At 37.4% G+C, this 16,661-nt stretch overlaps 1 protein-coding gene across 4 annotated transcripts in view; it reads right to left on the bottom strand.

The window, feature by feature from the left end:
* The window catches only part of LOC150109878 (chorion peroxidase-like), a 221,110-nt gene that overhangs the window by 69,980 nt on the left and 134,469 nt on the right, over positions 1-16,661 (bottom strand). For all 4 annotated transcript variants that reach the window (XM_090415631.1, XM_090415616.1, XM_090415640.1 and 1 more), the window contains one exon: positions 15,883-16,049. In XM_090415631.1, the coding sequence (XP_090271757.1) occupies positions 15,883-16,049 (167 nt within the window). The remainder of the gene's footprint in view (positions 1-15,882; positions 16,050-16,661) is intronic.

Genomic DNA, 16,661 nt, shown 5'->3' with positions numbered 1-16,661 from the left:
AACAGGTAAAATAATTAGAGAAACATCATATTGATGTAATTGATGCTACAGAAAAAGAAAGACAAATACAAGTGAGATTGTTCTACATAACAACTACAAGATGCTATACTCTGGCAATATGATCAGGGAAAGGAAGGTTAGCTATAATGTTAAAAAAACATGAACTTATTGAATGGCAAGAAATTACAAGTAGAATAATGAGGGAAAATATCAGAAAGCAATTAGACAATGAGATTAATATGCACCTGTGGTCCCAACTTCTATTAAGGAAGAAGCAAAAGAATTTTTCAAGTCATCAGAAAAAGTAGCTGAAAAAGAAAAACAGATGCTTGCCAGAATCTAAACAGCAGAATAGGAAATGAATATCAGACACATAGGAACGTACTGAGAAAATTTGGAGAAAAATACAAAACTAATAATAATAGTCATTAACTGCTGGATTTCTGTTCAGGACATAGACTAGTTATCACTAATGCTCTGTTCCAATATAGCATTAACAATGACTAGTTCATCTAATGTCATGGAGAGAAAACATGAAAAATAAGAAACATTTCACTGATTATGTTATTGTTCAATAGCAATATCTTTTCATTTGACTAAGAACTTTATCTTTGTTTTTAACAACTGCAACAACAATAGTGTGAGGTAAGTTTGGCCTGCAGCCTATCTCATTATATGATACACCATCATCACTAGATTTAATAATTTTAATATTAGTATCTACTGTAATAAGTTTAAGAGTCTTCTTCTTTTTATTGGACCCAACAGTACTCTTACTTTGAAGTTTATCATTATCAACAACAATAAATGAAAATAATAGTTCTAAACAGTTTATAATTCCCAGCAAAATACCAGAATGCAAAAAGATTTAGTGAGCAATGATGTATAAACAAACAAACACTTCACAAAAACTGTGCATCAGTTGATTCGTGAGAGCATCATTTTGCTCATTTGATGCTAAAACCATCAAATGAGTGAAAGCAGCATCATATAGATGGGCATTGGTCATAACTAAAAAGCAATATATGGGTGGATCATCATAAAGTGAAGTGTTGTAAGATGGAATATTACTTTATTTTGGAAGATAAGAATGCTGTAGAAGTAATGCAATTATGCCAGGAATGGTTTGGAGATCAAGAGTCAGTCTGAGAAGAGAGAGATTTAGGCTTGATGGTTGCACCGGACATTATGAAAATGTCAGTGGATCTAAGGTTTTTCTTGTGGGAAAACAAGCAAAACTATGTTTTGGAAACACTGAAGATGACTAGGTTGTTTTCACCCAGTCATTCAGGGAACTTCTTACAGATGATTTTGAAGCTTAAGAAGTTTGCAAGGCACTTATCACATGAGCAGGATAAGTGGAAAATGCTATCATCAGCAAAACTATGAACAGGATTTGCAGTCAATGAGAACAAGTCATTTATATAAATCAGGAAGAGGAATGGGGGGTGAAATGAAAGAGCCCTGGGGGACACCTGCAGGAAAATCTGAAGAGAGAACACCTTGCACCATTACTCATAGAGATTAATCTGAGAGAAAACTGACAGTCCAATTATAAAGGGAGGAAGGCAATCTATATGATAATGTCTTGAGAAGCCCTTGATGCTGGACCTTATCAAATGCCTCGGAGATGTCAAGTGTGCAATGGCACAGGCTTCTCCAAACCTTTCCATGGAATGAATCCAGAAGTAGTGATGTAGGCCACATCTGCTGTGGATCTAGATTGGCAAAACCCATGCTGGTCACTAATTACTTGGCTGCTCACCAGGTGTTGAAGAGGTTGATTGTTGATAACTATTTATATTATTTTCGACAAAACTGAAGTGAGAGAAATATGTTGATAGCTTGATAGTGGACTACCATTTTTGAGAATTGGTTGTATGGACTTGCTTCAATGCTGTAGAGTGGATACAAGCTGAGTACACTATGGTATATAGAAGATAAAGAACAGGTGTTAGATCAGGGGCACATTTTTTTGAGCACAATAAACAAGATTTCATCAGAACAAGCTGTCCTTTTGGTATATAGAATTCCAAGATTCTTCTGATGTCAGGAGGCATGTGAAGCAACGTTCTAAGCAAAGAAGGAAGTAATTTGCCTCAGTCATCTAGGGAGGAAGAGAAGAATGAAGCCAGTGCATCAGTCTTGCCTTTAAGTGATGACACAGTGCTACTATCACAGTGAGAAAGAGAAGAAAGCATAGATGAACAAAAGTTGTGCCCAACAACTTTTGTTCAATGTGCTTTTAATGATAGTATTGTGGACAACTGTGTAGGCTGTAAAGGAAGCTGTGATTTATAGTCTTATCCATTAGTGATAGGCTGTTTTATCACTGCCCAGTAGTTTATCATGGACCATTGCACAGTTTGCAAAATATTCTAATTTATTATCCAGATTACTTATCAGATATTTAACAAGAGTGGGTGTGGTTAATTGTTCATTTCCTGCATGCTCCCATTTTCCAGTTTTGACCATTTCTGACATTTTGTTCATGAAATTTCAGAATGGTATCTGTTATGCTAGTATTTACATTTTGAAAGTTATCAGTTTTATCAAAAACGTTGCTCTGCATGCATTACTTGTAGCCATCAAAAATGATTAGTATAAATTTCACCTTCCATCAATGATGCTGTTATTATTATTTTTGGATACTTTTTTTCCTGGTGGTTGGCATTAGCTTCCAAACAAATTTCATATATAAATCAGTTAAATTATATAGGAAATGATTTGAAGAGCAAATATTCAGTAGTTTGATGATGCAAAGTTGGATAAGGGAATAAGTAATCAAAGCAATGTAGATTGCAGAAATTTACAGGCTGACCATATATATGGGCATAAGATATAAATGGATGTCAGTTTAATGTGAAAGTGAATCAAGTTATAAATTTTGGGATAAAAGGATTACAAACTGTGTACCATGGGTTTTGGGTAGTGGTAAATAGAAAGCTGAAGTTTAGAGAGCATATGCTAAGGTGGGCAAGGTAGCTCATATTGGTTAGTGAAGAACACACTAACAAATAGTGACAAGGAAGTATGGAGACAGTAAATGCATGATGAGCTGTGTGGGTCTGAGAGAGGATCCCCCATGATGAGTCATTGACTCCATGGAGATTTAATAATAATAAGAAGAAATTTTGCCTCCTACAAAAAATACCAAAAATTAGTCAACTCCTTCGCTACGTATTTAAACTTGAATATGGTAGTTATTTAATGTTTTTTTTAAAAAAAACTGATTTTTCTGAAGAATGTTTTGGAAGTAAGTTAATTGCAAGCCTTATTCCTATTTATAAGGTATATCCACATCTAGATTATTATGCTCAGATCTGGGTATCTGGGGGTAAGTAAGTGGTGGAGAGCATCTGGAGACAAGTAACTAAGATAGAGTGGAACTCCCTGTGATGATAAATTTAGTGTTTCTCTGTTACACACATATTAAGCAACTTTGTGCAAAAGTTGCTTAATATGTGTGTAACAGAGATATGATAGAAACATTTAAGTTACTAAAAGGATTTTATAAAATTAATATAAAGGAAATATTTCAGCATTTGGCTAGAGGAAGCAGAACAAGGTGTTCTTCCTGGAAATTAAATATAACTGTCATTAGCCTTGGTGTCAGGAGTAGATTTTGTGCTTGGAGAGTGTGAATGAGTAGAATTGGGTTGCCAGAATCAGTTGCAAGTGCTTTGTCTGTCAATGATTTCAAGGACAGTTATAATAGTTACTATATGGATAGTTTTCTCTCCTATGATGAAGCTTTCAATTTCATGCAGCATGCGATAATAATAATAACCTTTCACTTGACAAATATGCTTCTTTTACAAAAGGCAAAGTACATTAAGCACATACTTGAAGCAAAAAAAAATTCAGTAACTTTCACAGAGTACTTCAGTCTAATCATGTCACAAATTTTAAAGTAAGATAAAGAATCAGTTCCTTCTCTGGTCCAAGAGATAATGGAATAACTAAGATTTGAAAGAAATAACTCATCTGGCTTGGTCATATCAACAGGTCCAATGGTCTCTCAATTTGCCTTATTCCTGGAATTCAAAAAAGAGGCAGACCTAGAAGAAGAAACTGGATAGACTAGACAATATAAAAAATTGGTCGGGTTCTTCATTTACAGAACTGAAATAAAAGTGTCAATCAAGGACTTAGTGGAAGATTTCTGTTAAGAATATTTCCTGATATCTACTCAATGGTCCTTTATAAACTATGGGAAGAAGAACTTCAGCCTAATTGCATTGGATTGTATAATGCTGCACTAAGAATGATGCAGAGAACACTGCCATGTAAGAGTAAGGATGTTATGATTCTATTATATGAGTTTAAGGAGTGGTATGATAGACTTTGTGTTTCTTAGGGGGGGGGGACCTCCCCTCGATGAGTCTTGACAGACTTTATGTTATTAGGAAGGACCTCCCACGATGAGTCTTTTGACTCCATGGAGGCCTGAATAATAATAATAATAATAATAATAATAATATATAAGGCTTTAATCAAATTGCATATGGAATACTGTACACAAATTTGGTCACCAGGTTTTCAAAAGGTGGAGAGATGTTGGAACTGGTTAACATATGATTGTCTAAGGTGGCTTCTGGAATGTAAAAGTATGGAGGTAGTTTGAGGGAATGTAAATTGCAGAGTCTAGTGGATAGAAGGATGAGGTGGGAGTAAACATGATCGAGACATAAGTTAGTAGGGATTATTACCAGATTAATGTGGATCAGATTTTTCATAGAATGAGTTGAGACAGAGGAAGAACAAGAAGCCATTCCAGGAAGGTTTATTAATGAAGATGTAAGCAAGGAGGTGAGGATTAGGTTCTTTTGCATGGATATGGGTGGTTGAAATTGCATTGCCTGGAAGTGTGGAGACAGTAAATGCATGATGAGCTGTGTGGGTCCGAGAGAGGATCCCCCATGATGAGTCATTGACTCCATGGAGGTTTAATAATAATAAGAAGAAATTTTGCCTCCTACAAAAAATACCAAAAATTAGTCAACTTCTTCACTGCGTATTTAAACTTGAATATGGTGGTTATTTAATGTTTTTTTTTAAAAAAACTGATTTTTCTGAAGAATGTTTTGGAAGTAAGTTAATTAGACAAGAAATTCTATTCTTGTTTCAATCATTTACTAAAGTATAAGCAAACAAAAGTTTGCACATGAAGAAACTTTACAACTAGGCTACTTTATATATACACAGGTATCCCTCAATTAACCAAATATTCGGCACCAAACTACAAGAGTTTCATGCCAAATATATAGAACTAAAATTTTCGGCAGATGCAAGCAACCTTATGGGCATCTCGTAGTAAAGGTGGAGTAAGCTCCAGATCACTTTCCTTAGTATTTTCCACAATGTAAAGCACATCCACTAGAGGACGTATGATAAATAAGCCTTTGGCTCTCTATTTCAGTAATACATGATGGTTTATTTATTTTCAGTTACAATCTAGAAATTATTGAACAAAGAATAAAAAAAAACAAAAAACTAAACCATACTATATTGACATCGGAGGTCGCGGTATCTCTCAGATACAATTTACTGTCAAATATCGCAAACCTTTACAGTAAATTGTATCTGAGAGATACAACTTATTGTAAAGGTATGTGATATTTGACAGTAATCGACAATCAAATCGACAGGAAAAAACAGTGCGGAATATCACTCGTAAATGCACAGCTACTCATGACCTCCAAGCTATACAATGAATTGTATAAGAATGTTTATATTAAACATTTTGAATGTATCTGTCAGATCAGCTGCGGGCTCTGGAGGTTTAAAGGCATGTTAATCAAAACTCTTGCCATGTATATCAAGGGATTGTAACAATTAATTTCGGCGCGTTCATCAAATCCTGTATTGAGCAAAACCGAGTTAAGCAAGGGATACCTGTGTATATATATATATATATATATATATATATATATATATATACAGTAACTATGTATATATATATATATATATATATATATATGTATATTGGGTTGGCAAATAAGTTCGGTTTTTCAGAGTGGAATGAAACACATTTTATTTAATATATATAATACATACTAGTCAGTTATATATTGACCCACTTTATCAATGACCTCTTGCCATCTGTCCACCAACTTCATTATGCCGCGTTCATAAAACTCCTGAGGTTTACTGGCAAAAAACTGATCCAGGTGTCTTTTGACAGCCTCCTCATTAGCAAAGGTTTTCCTGTGCAGAGAATTCTGCAATGATCAGAATAAGTGGAAATCGGAAGTTGCCAAGTCTGGTGAATATGGAGGAAGTGGCAAAACAGCCCAGCCGAGACGTAACAATTTACTCCAGGTTGTTAACGATGTGTGGGGGTCTGGTGTTGTCTTCATTAAAGACAACTCCTTTTTGATTTGCCAATTCAGGACGTATTGTGCTAAATGCACGGGCCAGTCGCGTTAACTGTGAGCAATAGACAGTTGAATCAATCGTTCTGCCTGACGGTAACACTTCATAGTGGAAAACACCTTTATAATCCTACCACACAGAGAGCATGATGTTCTTTGGGTGCAATCCTGCTTTCAAGGTTGTTTGCAGCGGTTCACTCTCATGCACCCATGATCTTTTATGTACCACGTTATTGTACACGACCCATTTTTCATCTCCTGTAATCATCCGCTTCAAAAATTGGTTGTTTTCTTGGCAATGTAGCAGTGAATCACATATGCGAGCAGTCATAGTGGCCTGGGTCAATTCATGCAGCACCCAAACATTGATTTTTGAAACATATCCCAGCTTGTGCAAATGGTTTTCAACGCTTGTATGGGATATGTCCAGTACTGCAGTAATCTCCTGCACTGTTTGTGACAGATGTTTGTCGACGATATCCTTCACAACACTCGAATCAACCTCGGTCGGGCAACTGGCACAAGGTTCATCACTGATGTCAAAATCTCCAGAACGGAATTTGGCAAACCACTTTTGACATATACGTTCTGTTAAGGCACCATTCCCACATACACTGCATATTTTTTTATGGGCCTCTACAGCCCGTTTGTCTTTTTTTGAAATAAAAAAGCAAAATATGCCAGTAATGTAAGTTATTTCCTTCCATTTCTAAAAATATGTCACACACACACAACTGAAGTAGGACGAACAAAAATTCACTGAAAGGTTATGTGAAATGTTGCCTTTCAACTGCGCAATAGCATTGCACGGTAGCGCAACAACAGTGACAGGCGAAGCGGCATAAACTTTTACTAACGCATAAACCAGACGAACTTATTTGCCAACCCAATATGCGTGAAAAGTTTTTTACCTTGGGGATAATATATATTAAGGATACCAAGTAATTTTATAAACTTGGCTTTTTTACTCCTTCTTCCAAGTAAGTAAAACAGTTAAGTTTGTGCCTGAACGAGTTCAAGTCTAAAGGTAATGCAACACCAGGGCAACTTGTTGTAAAGGTGGGTAAAGCTCTGATCACTATTCTTAGTATTTCTCATAATGTAAAACACATCTCACTAAGAGATGTATACTGTTATACATTATGAGTGGGGGTGGGGATCACTACCCAGACCGGTTTCAACCTTTTTCGAGGTCTCCTCAGTGAGTAGCTAGACCCTGAAAACCAAGGTTTTTATTAATACAGAGCCTTCTCAACTTTACCTATACAAGTTGCTTTTACTTTGAATAAGAAATTCTGAATGAGATAAAGATGTGAAAAGTTTTTACATTGGGGAAAATATAAAACAAGTAATTTTATAAAACCAAGTTTATAAAATTACTTGGTATCCTTAATATATATTATCCCCAAGGTAAAAAACTTTACACATCTTTATCTCATCCAGAGTTTCTTATTCAAAGTAAAAGCACCTTGTAGCAACTTGTATAGGTAAAGTTGATAAGGCTCTGTATTACTAAAAACCTTGGTATTTCAGGGTCTAGCTACTCACTGAGGAGACCTCAAAAAAGGTTGAAACTGGTCTGGGTAGTGATCCCCACCCATAATGTATAACAGTATACATCTCTTAGTGAGTTGTGTTTTACATTATGGGAAATACTAAGAATAGTGATCAGAGCTTTACCCACCTTTACAACGAGTTGCCCTGATGTTGCACTACCTTTAGATTTGAACTACGTTCAGGTGCAAACTTAACTGTTTTGCTTACTTGGGAGAAGGAGTAAAAAAACCAAGTTTATAAAATTACTTGGTATCCTTTTATATATACAGGGTGTTCGGGATAAATTTGACATATTTATAATTAATTATATTTTTCCGTAAGTTACATGTATTAACACACACTTCTCTTCATTTAAAAGTTTGGACCCTTCTTCATTCATATACAAGATGTCAGAAAGGATGGATAGCTGGAACCCACCTGAATCATGGAAGAGAATAACTTGTATCATGATGATTCGTGCCCGCCATCAAAATAAGGATATTACGACTGCTGCCCAATGCTCCCTGAATACAGCAAAAACAATCAGGCATGAACTAGAGACTTGCAATGGTGCCTACGAGGATGTAGCAAGAAGAAAGATCCCTAGCAGACGATCTGATTGCGTTCGTACAGCAGAATTCCTCGCAAATCTGCAGGAACAGGTGTTGAAGAACCCTGGCATTGGAATTCGGGCTTTGTTCGTGGAGTTGCTAACTGTAGTCAAGCCCTGGATAACAAGGGTAGCCAATGGTAGGCCGTATGTATGGCAGCAGGATTCGGCCCCTTGCCACACCTCTGGGAAAAGTCAAAAATGGTTGTCTGAAAATTTCTACGACTTCACCAGTCCAAATGTTTGGCCTCCAAACTCCCCAGACCTTAACCCCATGGATTATTTTGTATGGGGCGCAGTTGAAAAAGACACCAATCGCACTTCCAGTAATACAAAAGCCCAGTTAATGGATAAAATTAAAACAGTTTTTGCGGCCCTTCCCAGGGAGACTGTAGCATCAGCTTGTTCGAGGTTCCGAAGCAGAATTGAAGCTGTGATTGATGCTAATGGTGGTTATTTTGAGTAAATCTTGTTGATAGTATTGTAATTAACTCTGCCTGTAATGTTTTTTTGTCAATTCATTAAATTTAATAGATACAAAGAAGATTTTCTTTTTCCTTACGAAACTGTCAAATTTATCCCGAACACCCTGTATATATATATATATATATATATATATATATGTAATAAAATAACCAAGTTTATAAAATAACTTGGTTATCCTAATATATATTATTATTATTATTATTATTATTATTATTCAGGCCTCCAAGGAGTCAAAAGACTCATCGAGGGAGGTCCTTCCTAAGACATAAAGTCTGTCAAGACTCATCGAGGGGAGGTCCCCCCCTGAGAAACACAAAGTCCATCATACCACTCTTTAAACTCACTGACCGTTCTCGCTCCCACCACTCCATCAGGCAATGCATTCCACGGCTCAACCACCCTCCACACAAAGAAACCACTCCTTACCCTCTTGCTCACAGTTTCCTTTCGTAACTTCCAGGGATGGCCTCTTGTCATCACTCCTTCCCGCTGATCAACCAAGCGAAAGAACTCCCCAGTGTCAACCCTGTAACCACCTCTCAACAGTTTAAAAGTCTCAATCATATCACCTCTCCTTCTTCTATCCACCAAACTCTGCAGTCCACATTCTCTCAGCCGATCCTCATAACTATCCTTGTACAGTCCTGAAATCATCTTTGTCATCCGTCTTTGTATCCTTTCCACAGTCAATTTATCCCCTTCAAATCCTGGGGACCAAATCTGAGAACAATAGTCCAAGTGTGGTCTGATCAGAGACTTGTACAACGGAATGATAACCCTCTTATCTCTGCAGCTCAGTGTCCTACTCATAATAGCAGCAATCCTCTGTGTTACCTTCACCACCTTTGCAATATGTCCCCTAAACTTCAGGTTTCTATCAATCATCAACCCCAGATCTCTTGTCTCCCGTACTTCCTCCAGTATAACTCCTCCCATAGAGTAAGCAGCATCCCATCGATGTTTCCCAAACCTCAAGACCTTACATTGTGCTGCATTAAACTGATACCCCCATTCATTTGCCCATCTATCTAGCTTATTTAAATCCTCTTGCAGGGCTACCACATCTGCACTATTACTAATAATCCTTCCCAGCTTCACATCATCCGCAAACAACTGAATATCCCCCTGCAATCCACTGGCTATGTCATTGATATAAAGGTTAAACAATATAGGTCCTATTACTGAGCCCTGTGGGACCCCACTTGTAACCCTCTGCCTCCTGGAAACTGCTCCACCATACACAACTCTCTGATACCTATCAGACAGCCAATCCTGAATCCAGTTGACCAATCTGACATCCAGACCCATGTGATGCCACTTAAATATCAGCTTATCATGTGGCACCCTGTCAAATGCCTTCGCCAAGTCTAAGAAAATTGCAGTATATGCCTTTCCCTCATCTAATGCTCTTGTAACTTTATTATAAAAGGCTAGCATATTGCTAAAACAAGAGCGTCCTTTCACAAATCCATGTTGATTCTCACAGATAACATTACCCTCATCTGCTCAATGCTGTACACGGTCCCTCACTACTTTCTCCAAGATCTTAACAACTACTGATGACACACAGACTGGCCTATAATTAGACACTTCCAGTCTGTTACCACCCTTATGCAATGGCACTATCTTACCTTCCTTCCATTCCCTGGGCACCTTTGCCAAAGCCAGACTTTCATTGAAAAGCCACATTAAAGATATTGTCAATTCCCTAGCACATTCTCTCAAAACTCGTGGCGAAATACCATCCAGTCCCACAGCTTTACTGACATCCAGAGTACTCAGTATCTGAAACACACTCTCCTCCTGTACCTCCAGACCTCGTACCAGTCCTATCCCTCTAGCATTAAAACTGACTCCTCTAGGATGAAATACTCCAATAAAGTGTTCATTGAACAATTCCACTATGTCCTCTGCATCAGTCACTCTATTCCCATTTTTATCCCACAATATCATTCTTCCACAGTCATTTCTTCTCCTACTGGCCACATAGCTAAAAAATTCCGTAGGATTTTCTTTGAATCTTAGGGTCAATCTCCTCTCATATTCCAGTTTCGCTTTCCTTACCACATGAGTCACTCTTCTGGCCTGTGTCTTATATTCCTCATGCATCTCTTCACCTGTCTCCTTATATCTTTTCCATAGCCTCTTTTTCGCATGCAATTCCTGTTTAATATTGTTTGTCATCCACTTTACTCCAAATTGCGCCCTCTTCTTCACTCGTGGTATACAACTTACCATTGCTGATAACAAATATTCTTTCACAATTTCCCACGCATTGGTGATATCCCGGCCTTCCAATTCCTCCCTCCATGAAACTTCCCGAAGTTGACGTCTAAGACTATTATAATCACCTGCCTTATAATTCCACATAAGTTCCCGTCTCTTTGATACTCCTGCATGTCTATTCATTTTCCAAGTCAACACCATATGGTCACTCTCTCCAACTGGTGGGAGAGACGTCAACTCAGTTATTATCAACTCTTCTGATGCTGTAACCAAATCCAAAATTTTTGAACCTCTTGTTCCCTCTGTTACATGTTGCCTAAGACATTTGTCCCTCAAGAATTCTAGAAATTCCATTCCCCTATTGTTACATGCATCTTCCTCTCTCCAATTTATACTACTGAAGTTAAAATCTCCCATAACAATCATTCTTCTTGCACTTGCCAAACTTAGCTGTCTAAACATCTCCTGGTCCCCATCCTCTGTGCTCCTGGGTCTGTAGCAACACCCCACTAAATATCCTGTCTTGCCTACCTCTACCTCACACCATACGCTCTCAAAATCATTTGTCTCACTTCCTTCCAAATTCTCCACTCTTAGAGGACATAGGTCATCACTTATCATAAGCAGCACCCCACCACCACGCTTTCCCCTCCTATCCTGACGAAAAATGCTATACCCAGTGACTTCTATTCCTGTTTTTATATCCCCTTCTGTCAACCAAGTCTCAGTGATCGCAATAATTTTTGGCCAGGCTGATGCTATCTGCGCCACCAATTCCTCTCCCTTATTCCGGATACTACTGGCATTAGTATACAGCATATAAATGCCATTGTTTCTATACCCAGCATTATCCCTTCTAGACTCCACTGGGCTCAGTGTTACCTGACATTGTCTCCCTTCTCCCAAGTATCCATTCCCACAAGAGGCCACCCCTGCTATCATCCTCCCTGGGACACACTGACTTGTTCAGAACAGCAATCTCTCCAGATGCCTAAGTCCTTCCTCATTCAAATGTAAACGGTCTCTCGCATACAACTCCTCTCTTTCCTCAAACGCACTCCAAGCATCCACACATACCAGTCCTCTCTTGTCACACATTCTCGCGATTATGCCATTCAATATCATCGCTCTTCTGCTCAGCTCATCATTATCATACCTAGGCAACACGCACACTATTTTTCCTCTCTCTGTCTTCTTCCGTACAGTCTCAAGCAAAAATCTCATATCTCTCGCTGCCCGACTTACATTACCACTCAAGTCATTCGTTCCTACCATCACAATCATCTCATCCACCCTTTCACCTCTCTTAATTGCCATAGCCACCCTTTCTATTGTTCCTCCTGGTAAACACTCCTCACGCATCCTATCTTGAACACCACGGATCATTGAGTCGCCATACATTATACCTCTTACCATTCCCTCACTCCTATTGTTTCCATTCTCTCCTCTTCTTTCATTCCCATACCTCTCTCTTCTACTGTTTCCATTCTCTCCTCTTCTAGCACTCCCATACATCTCTCTCATTCCCTCTCTCCTACTGTTTCCATTTTCTCCACTTCTAGCACTTCCATATCCCTCTCTCATTCTGTCTCTCCTACTACTGTTTCCATCCGCTTGTCTTCTAGCATTCCCATACCTCTCTCTCATTCCATCTCTCCTACCGTTTCCATTCTCTCCTCTTCTAGCACTTCCATATCTCTCTCTCATTCCGTCTCTCCTACTGTTTCCATCCTCTCGTCTGCTAGCATTCCCATACCTCTCTCTCATTCCCTCTCTTCTACTGTTTCCATTCTCTCCTCTTCTAGCACCCCCATACCTCTCTCTCATACTCCCTAAATTCTCTCTCTCTCCTACTCTGATTCGCCTTGCATTTATCTCTTCCATTCTCCTAATCTTATCTTTCATACTTCTGCTCTCATTCACTAGACATTCCACCTCCTCTTTCAACTCATCTATCTCCCTCTGCAGGTCAGTCACTCTTAATCTAAATTCACTCTCCCAAACAAAACCATCTCCTAAACTTCCACAGTCACTCACACCTTCCACACTATCAACTATTATTTTCTCATTCTCTCCTATCATACTACTTGTCTTCCTACATTCATTCTCCGTTCCTGGAGCAACAAAGTCGGATATCGATATATCTAATGTACTTCTCGGGGTTGGGATATGTTCCTTTTTAATATAAACTGACTATAAACTCGAGAATTATAACAAATGGAGATTTATTTGAAAACGCAACATGTTTCGTCGAGATTGCCTTCATCAGGCGTTAATATATACTACTATATTAATATATATCAGGCGTTAATATTATTATATACATATATATATTATATTATATACATATAATATATATATTATTGTATACATATATATATTATATGTGTGTGTGTGTATATATATAATATATACATATTATATATTATGGTGTTGTACCATCTTTAGACTTGAACTTTGTTTCAGGCGCAAACTTAATTGCTTGCATACTTGGGATTAGGAGTTAAAATAACCAAGTTTATAAAATAACTTGGTTATCCTAATATATTATATATTATATTATATACATATACATATTATATACACACACACGCTAGTTGACTTCATGTTATTTGCCTCAATATCCTGCAATGTGTATCTCTTTTGGGCATGTATATTGCTATACTATGGGGGGGGTCACTATCCAGTATGTTTCAACATTTATTGAGATAACATCAATGAGAGTTAGACCTATGGGGATAATGAAAGCTAAATCAATGCAAAAGTCATATATTTTTCATATACAAAATGGTAACACCCCATTATTAAAAAAACATGGATCAGGGGTTGTAGAAAGTTTTTTCACTTAGTTAGCAAGTTAGTTACACTAGACAAGAAATTTTATTGTTTTAATCCTTTACCCAAGAGTAAGTAAATAAATGTTTGTTGTTTTGCAACCAACAGGCTATGGCCATGATCCTTTTTGACTGGCCTTAGGTAAGAGGTGAATTTCATAATCCGGTGTGAGACCACCACTCACACTTATCAGTGGTCTGAAATTGTGTGAAAAGGCCAAATATGTATATATATAAAATTTTTATCCCACCAGCCCTACTAATGAACAACAGACAAGTAGACCTTGACTGTGCGAAGTCCATATCACTATATACAAAGTATTATAGTCATGAAGATACTATAAGTGCGAACTTTTGTTTGCTTTCACTTAGGTAAAGGATTAACACTAAAATATAATTTCTTGTCCAGTATAATATAGTTCAAACTATGAGGAAAAACATTTTTCTAACCATCAATAATTATAATATTTTAATAATGTGGTGATAAAGTATTTTATTGCTTGTATATGGAAAATATATGATTTCTGTATTGCAAGGATTCTAAATGTTCAGCATTGATACCTGGATTCCAACACCTTCAGTTAGAGTTGTCAGGTATTCTGTATTAGTATTTAGTTACAGATATTTATTTATTTATTTTTCATTTTAGATTTTACAAAAATTTGGATATTTATTATTGTGCAACTATTAATACCTTTTATGAATGGATGATCCTGGTTGGAATGCCTTGAATTCAAAAAAAAAAAAAAAAAAGAAAAAAAAAAGGCAATCATGATTTTTAGAAAGTTTTCTGAATTCCTTGAGACTAAATGGACCGAATGCAAATTATAATGCTCCCAGAAACTGAAAATTCAGAGGAACAACTGAGGACCATGATAAGTTCTGCAAAGTCAGGAAAAAAAGAAATGAAAAGAATTAACGTGCTGAAACTGTACCCTTCCATTTGGACATAGAAGCCAATCACCATAAGGAAAGCCTTCCCTCGATGATCCTGTGAGCCATAAAGAAGTGGACAGCAGTGGTCACACCCCTCCAAAATCATTAACTTCACAAAAGACAGAAATACAAATGGGGTAGGTCCAAATACGGCCACAGACAGTTTCAGAATATCATGCACCAAGTTCTTGGATGACAAAAGCATCCCTTATTCACATCTTTGCTTTATAATGTAGGGGAAAAAAAAAAAACTGAATATGACACTTCACAGTATAACAGAATCCATAACCATGGAAGTAAGTAACACTTACTTATAACTAATTCTCATCATAGCAGATATCAGCAAGCAATTCTGAGAGTTTTGTAATCTAAATCCGTCTGCTATCTGGCTATAAAAGTAGAACCACTACAATGAAAGGAATATCAGTCAGAAAATGTCACTGCTATTAAAAATTTGGCCACCAACAAAATTGCACAAGACCAATTCTAACTGCATTAAATGTAGGAAAATCATATGGCAGCTTTCTTTAAAAAAACCAAAAAGCAGGTTCAGCAAAATGTGCCAATTCTGGAGGCCCTCACCCCAAAAACAACACACACATGCACGTACGCACGCCCACGCACAGTCTAACTCCTTCATGCAGATTGTGTTCCAGAATGCCTGCAGTGTAGGAAACAAAATGTATGAACCACACATTCCACTATAGTGCTGAGGTAATCCTTGATAATGAAACTTGCCTCTGACCAGCTGACAATCCAGTTCTCAGGAACTGCATTCCGTATAGTAATAACAGTCCCAACTCTTTCTTGAATACTTGATAAGACAGGAACATCTCAATACAAACATTACTTGCAATAATGATAAAATTATGCTTACCATGACCGAAGGAGCCAGTCTCTCCTCTATGCTCAAAATAGTAACGATCACCAAATTTTAAATGATAGAACTGAAGACCTATTAAACATGTGAATGTTGGACCAACAATTCCACCAATTGGTTTCTCACAAAATCCACCAGTGAAGAGGTCAATGTCTTCTACTGATCTGCAACACAATGGGGCAAATATTTCATATTGTTTTATTAGTTAATGGTGAAACTTAATGATGATCAAAAATTTGGTATTGTTATTTATTATCATTGAAACAAGAAAAAAAAAAAGACTCATCTAGGAGGTCCCTTTGTCATACAGACAGCTCATCATACCTTCCTTAAACACATTCAAATTCTCTGCAGACACACTCTTAGGCAAGGCATTTCAATCATTCACAACTCTGCTTGCAAAAAACCTGCTTCTCACTCCTTTGTTCACACCCATCTTATACAGCTTCCTGCAATGGCTTCTTATTCTCCACCATTTTATGAAAAACCTCTTCAACATTCATCCTGTAACAAACCTTTATCAACTTGTACGTCTCTATCAGTACAGTTGACAGGGTGTAGCATAGAGGCTGCCTGCCTCACAGCAATGTTTAATAAGGGCCCTTGTTCAGCCATATTGTGGTAGGTGCCATCACTACACTAACAATTTCTGTTAGTGTGGCAAGTGCGGAAAGAAATTTTTCCAAGCTTAAACTGATTAAAAATTAGTGAAACAGTGACCCAAGAAAGATTGGTTGGTCTAGCAACTATATCGATAGAGGCCGACATATTTTATA

This window comes from Typopeltis vanoorti, chromosome 1 (genome assembly GCF_054136105.1).
Source record: "Typopeltis vanoorti isolate ZY-2024b chromosome 1, IOZ_Tvanoo_1.0, whole genome shotgun sequence".
NCBI lineage: Eukaryota > Metazoa > Arthropoda > Arachnida > Uropygi > Thelyphonidae > Typopeltis > Typopeltis vanoorti.
This window is presented reverse-complemented; position numbering and strand designations above follow the sequence as displayed.